The sequence below is a fragment of the Aquarana catesbeiana genome, linkage group LG11, assembly GCF_042186555.1.
Source record: "Aquarana catesbeiana isolate 2022-GZ linkage group LG11, ASM4218655v1, whole genome shotgun sequence".
NCBI classification, from domain to species: domain Eukaryota; kingdom Metazoa; phylum Chordata; class Amphibia; order Anura; family Ranidae; genus Aquarana; species Aquarana catesbeiana.
The window spans coordinates 32,882,524-32,888,523 of NC_133334.1; the positions used below are offsets into that span (position 1 = coordinate 32,882,524).

Below are 6,000 nucleotides of genomic sequence, written 5' to 3' on the forward strand. Positions count from 1 at the left end.
AGCGTCATGGGATATCAATTTTGCAGTGAAGCAAAGCAAGTGCAACGTGTGAACAGGACTGCAAGGTAACCATTTTATTTAGTGATAGGCGCTTTGATTGCCATTCAGAGTGCTTTAAAAAAGCGTGTCCAATGCCACATTTTGAAGCAAGTGTAAATAAGAACTCTTCTTACAGTTCAGGTTGGGTTTTCCAAGATTAGTTTTCTTTTTTTGCTACCCTGGATTGCCTGACCCTTCCCTCGTCTCCTGCCTTGTCATTTGCCTACCTTGTTGCCGATCTAGACTGTCTAAAAACTCTCTGCTTGCTGCCTGCCTAGACCTTCTACCTGAACTACTACTCCAGCCTAGTTTACTGTTTATTCCTTGCCCACCTGGAACTCTGACCCCTCTCTGCTTCCTGCCTGCCAAGACCCTTTGCTTGGTCCCCACTACACTTTGGTCTTCAGTCTCTGCACCACAGCCCCACTGTCCTCACTGATCCCTTGGTGGGTCGATCCTAATGGCCTCAATCTTGTACCAGCATGCAGCGAAACCCATCTCCACCCTCAGGGTCTCTAGTGAAAAATGGCCTGTGCCTAGAATTCCCAGCCTCAGGTGAGCCCCCATCACCTGATGGGGGTGTAGTCATAACAAATACACTTCGCAGTACACTGGAAATCAATAGTTTTTTTTGTGGATTGCTGTGCAATTCAGTTTTACTCTCCATTGCGCCTTACTGAATGCTCATCTAGTCCAGGGGTCTCCAAACCTTCTAAAAAAAAGGGCCAGTTTACTGTCCTTCAAATTTTAGGGGGGGGGGGGGGGCGGGGGCAGACTGAGGTCAAAGGGAGAAGAAAATGTCTTGACATCAGTGGGATTAAACAATACCCCTTAAATGGTTTTAAGGGGAGTAATAGTGCCCCATCGTTGGTGTCAGTGGGAGTAATAGTGCCCTTTTTTTGGAGTCAGTGGGAGGAATAATGCTCCATCATTGGTGTCAGTTGGAGTAATAGTGCCCCATCATTGGTGTCAGTGAGAGGAATGGTGCCCCATTGTTGGTATCATTGGGAGAAATAGTGCCACATTGTTGGTATCATTGGGAGAAATAGTGCCCCATCATTGATATTAATAGGAGGAATAATGTGCCATAGTTGGTGTCGGTCAGAAGATTAGTGGCCTATTGTTGGTGTCAGTAGCAGGAACTATGCCCCACTGTTGATGACAGTAAGTGGGGGGGGGGAATAATGCCCCAAGGGCCGGATAATAATCAAGAAAAGGGCCACATCCAGCCCTTGGGCCTACAGTTTGGAGACCACTGATATAGTCTATCCAGTTATAATAGGGCAAAAGGCAATGGTCTTTGGCCTGTAGGTCATCTCTGACATCTCCTACCATCCTTGTTTGACCATTCTTGGAGGACGAAGCATTAAGCCAGGATAGGTAAGTATACTACTTACCCACTGAATTATGTCACAGTAAATGACAAGGGGCTGTAATTCAGTCATTTACATAGGAAACATTATTTTTCAAAGTCTAATGCCCCGTACACACGGTCGGATTTTCCGACGGAAAATGTGTGTTAGGACCTTGTTGTCGGAAATTCCGACCGTGTGTAGGCTCCATCACACATTTTCCATCGGATTTTCCGACAAACAAAGTTTGAGAGCAGGATATAAAATTTTCCGACAACACAATCCGTTGTCGGAATTTCCGATCGTGTATACACAAATCCGACGCACAAAGTGCCACGCATGGTCAGAATAAATAAAGAGATGAAAGCTATTGGCCACTGCTCCGTTTATAGTCCCGACGTACGTGTTTTACGTCACCGCGTTCAGAATGATCTGATTTTCCGACAACTTTATGTGACCATGTGTATGCAAGACAAGTTTGAGCCAACATCCGTCTGAAAAAATCCTAGGATTTTGTTGTCGGAATGTCCGAACAAAGTCCGACCGTGTGTACGGGGGATAAGAGTGAGGAGGCCACGAGCCCATATGTAAGGACATATTGAGCAAGAACGATGAGTGTCAAGAAAAGCTCCAATTTTTTTTTTTTTTGTACATCTGCCATCTTTGTCAACTACTGTCTGTTCACCAACAACATGCTCACCCAACATCGTTGATGATGTTCACGTAATCTGCCTCTGAGGTGCGTGGGACAAAACGGATGCAGGTCAGCGTAGCAAACTCCAATATGGCTCTCGATATGATAGCGTTTTCATCCACGGCTGGTATAAAAATAAGAATATGCATTTTTAATAAGGTTTGCAGGGTAAATGAATAGCACTTACCTATTAAAATAAATGGTACTTTCAAGTATTTTTTTTTTTTTTTTTTTTTTAGATAAAACAGAGATTAGCTTGGCATAAAAAAATGTATGGTTTAGGTGTTAACATTTTTAAACCCTATTCCTATTGTGGAGGGTCTTTAGCTGCCTTGAGTGAGTCTGGGCTTCTAGTGTGTTGCTGTATCTTTGAGAAGAATGATACTCCCTCCAATGTAAGCCTACTCTTAATTTTTTCATTGCCCCAGGTTGGGAGCTTAGATAGTATTAAGTTAAGGCAGTGCGGCTTCACCTAAATGTTTTAACATTTTACTTAAACTTTTAAGTGTTGACTAGCTGGTGAATGGTTTAAGATGGAAACCACGCTAGACTAATTTAAACGTTCACTGGTAGTTAGTAGGTGGTTCTGTAGGCGATTGGACCCCTTTTGGCGGTTTGGGCTGCTACCATACTAGTACGGCAAGTGCCGTCGTTTCAGTAAACCAGTGCTTGGATGGGGGAAGAGCGCCATATGTCCGGAATGATGCAACCCTTGATATGAGATTACAATAGTTTAATGAGGGTCCGAAAATGTACAGAATGAGTCAATACGTTTCAGGGCAATTGCCTCCCTCTTCTTCAGGTCTAACATACAAACAAAACAGTATAAAAATTGTATACTTTCATGTTTATACGTTAGGCCTGAAAAGGGGAGGCAATTCCTCGAAACGTGTTGATTCATTCTGTACATTTTCGGACCCTTAATAAACTATTGTAATCTCATATCAAGAGCTGCATCATTCCGGACACTCCTCCCTCCCCATCCAGTCCAGCTGGTGAAGGCTTACAGTGCAAACATTCCCACTAACAGCCTGATTTCTGAAGTGCAAAGAATTATGGGAATCTAACACAGAGACAGATTTTGAGTATAATGCTAATTTATTTTAAATATCATAATGTATATGTAAACCCTCACTCTGTAAAGCAACCTATTCAGTTTAAAATATAAATTATAAACACCTGTTTTAATAAGTGATCACATACCTTCTGTTCTCAGCTGCATAAGGAGCTCAGAAAGCTGGGGCAGGTGAAACAGCAGTACACTGATCTTTCCAGTGAATAGCTGTGTAGGGGGGGGGGGGGGGGTATCAGCACAAGCTTGATCATCGGAGGAGAACAGACTGAGTTCTCAGTACAGCTAGGGAACTGACCATGCTGTACTTTCATGCCTAGTGTGCTCAGTTTTTAATAGGAAAGCAGAGGGAATGGCAGGAATGCCAGGGTTCTCATACAAAGAGAACAGGATACATGGTACAGCAGGCACATATGGAATTTGTAATGTTGGGTTTACATATTCTTTAAGTGATTTTTAAAGGGCTACATAGATGGACTATGGACTGTATTTTTGTATTTGTGAAGCTCCACACAAAAGGCAAACTAGTTGACCAATTTTATTATAGTTATTTTTTTCTTATTTATATTTATATATTATATAAGTTAATATTTTTTAACTAATTTAATATTTGTCTTCACTATCAATATTCAACCTATGTTTTACAAGTAAATATTTCAGTACATGAAAAAGGATTTCTAGGGCACGATGGTTTAGCTAAAGGGGCTGCACTGCAGAAGCAGCCTGCATGGAAGCTCCATTTATGTGACTGAAACCTCAGCAACTGCTAATAAGTTATGTGAAAATTTCTTGAGGTATGGAACTCTCTAATCACCAGGCTATTATTAATAATAACTGGAGGAAGGAAACCAATAATGCATATTGGGACTGTTGCACATGATGGCCAATGAGATTTCTTGTGAACCAAAACGAAGCTTAGGGTTTCCACTCATACTTTCCCAGCAGTGTTCAATAGATGCCACTGTGGGGTGCAGGTTAGATGGGAGTCTGCCCTCACTATATACACTATGTGAAGCCCCTAGGAAAGTCCCTATCACTGCACCCCATGCAAAGCTGTATGACAGTAAAAGCAGCATCAGCAGACTTTATCCAAGTCACGCCCCTCCAACACATTTCGCCATGACCTCCATGATTAAGCCCTGGACGGCTCAAAACATGTTGGGAGGCCGTGGCTTGAACGGAGTCTGCTCAGGCTGCTTGAAATATGGCTTTGCATGGTGTGATAGAGACTTTCCTAGGGGGCTTCACAAGTGATTGGTGACTAGAGCTGCACTTTTGTTTGCACCATATTAGGAGAAGAGAGGGGTCACTCACTGAATTGAGGATCCACCGCGTATGGAACATTAACAAGACCGTTGGCAGATTTAGACCAAAAACAGTTCTTAGAGGGACATTCCATAGCACTGCGTCCTTCCTTGGTTTTAATATCGCTGTGATGCAAGAGTTCTCCACTTCCTGGACAAAAAAAACCCAAAACATTCACGTTGGAGAGGTTTATGTTCACATAATGCACAATAGTCTAGCTTTCACATTTGCACCTCAAGAATAAAAGGATCCTAGATAGACAATATGTCCCATCAAATTAAACATATGTTAGAATAGAACTATGTCAAAACTTTTTGTTATATCAAAACTTTTCTTTTTCATTTTGGACAGAGTAAGGATAGAGTAAGGGAGAGTTATAACCCCGGTCAGTTTATTTTTTGCCATCTGTGTCCCATTGGTTGAACTAGATGGACTGTTGTCTTTTTTCAACCTGACTATGTAACTATTGGGGAGATTTCCCTTCACTTCCTGTCCCATAGCCAACACGGTAAAATATAGGAAATCCCTGCAAATCAAGGGAATACCTTGGGGACCTCCAGGTCACCAGTTCTCATTGGAAGATTTTCCCTCTATTACTTTTCTAGGGACAACCCAAAATGTGAAAATTTTAGTTTAATGATAACTCGAGTTAAAGATATTTACACTTGTGTTTCTATATGTGCTTGCAGTAACTTTCACTCAACCAGTAGTACCATAGGAGCTGAGGTTGTTCTTGGAGCCAAGGCGCAAGAACAGAGAACTCAAATTACCAAGCGGATCCTTTGAGGGTAACGCTACATATTATTTAACATATATTTAATTCTAGAAGCCCAAAACCCATTCTTTAGTAATTACCTTTGTTTATCCTTTCTATGGTGCTCATAACATCTTCAGAATGAAGTTCTGATGTTGGTTGTGGAGCTGGACGGCAGAAAAGCAAGACAAGAACAATAAATAATATAATATTATTGGGTTCCGTAATTTAAAATGAATTTGTCACTTTGCCCTTTCTCCACAGCCCCCAACCCACCCACTGAAACCATCTTCTTGCTCCCCCATCACTCCTTGGATCTGTCGATATTCTCAGAATTATACAATCATTCCAGGTATGGGGGAGCCTACTTCACTTGCTCTTAGGAAGAAGCGTTCCTGGACTAGGTGGCTAATGGCCAAGTCTGAATACTCTCATGTGGGATAGGAGAGAAGGTCATTAAGTCCATGTCAGCTCTGACATAGACCAACGTGAAGCTTACACTAGGATTACTTTTAAAGTTGGAGGATCTCGTTTGCAGGATTTAAGCAGGCACCTTCTCCAAAACTAAACGCATTATATGAAAGAGAAAGTCCCAACAGACCACAAATGAGGAAAGTGGGACAGGGGGATTTTTTATGTGCCGCAATAACAAATGTCAGAGAACAAAACAATGCAATATTATTAATACATTAAAATCCACTACCCTCTAATCAAGTAAAAGGGGTATGAAGATCTATTATGATATAAGGGAAGACAAGTAGATTGACATGTTTCGCTTGACATT

General features: G+C 41.7%; 1 protein-coding gene across 1 annotated transcript in view; it reads right to left on the minus strand.

Annotated features, from left to right (window-relative positions):
- Positions 1–5,521, minus strand: part of LOC141111682 (embryonic protein UVS.2-like) — a 32,745-nt gene extending 27,224 nt beyond the window's left edge. The window contains exons 1-4 of the mRNA XM_073603831.1: positions 5,497–5,521; positions 5,318–5,383; positions 4,472–4,612; positions 2,092–2,209 (exon numbers count right to left, since the gene is read on the minus strand). Coding sequence (XP_073459932.1) covers positions 2,092–2,209; positions 4,472–4,612; positions 5,318–5,383; positions 5,497–5,521 — 350 coding nt within the window. The remainder of the gene's footprint in view (positions 1–2,091; positions 2,210–4,471; positions 4,613–5,317; positions 5,384–5,496) is intronic.
- Between the last annotated feature and the right edge of the window lie 479 nt (positions 5,522–6,000).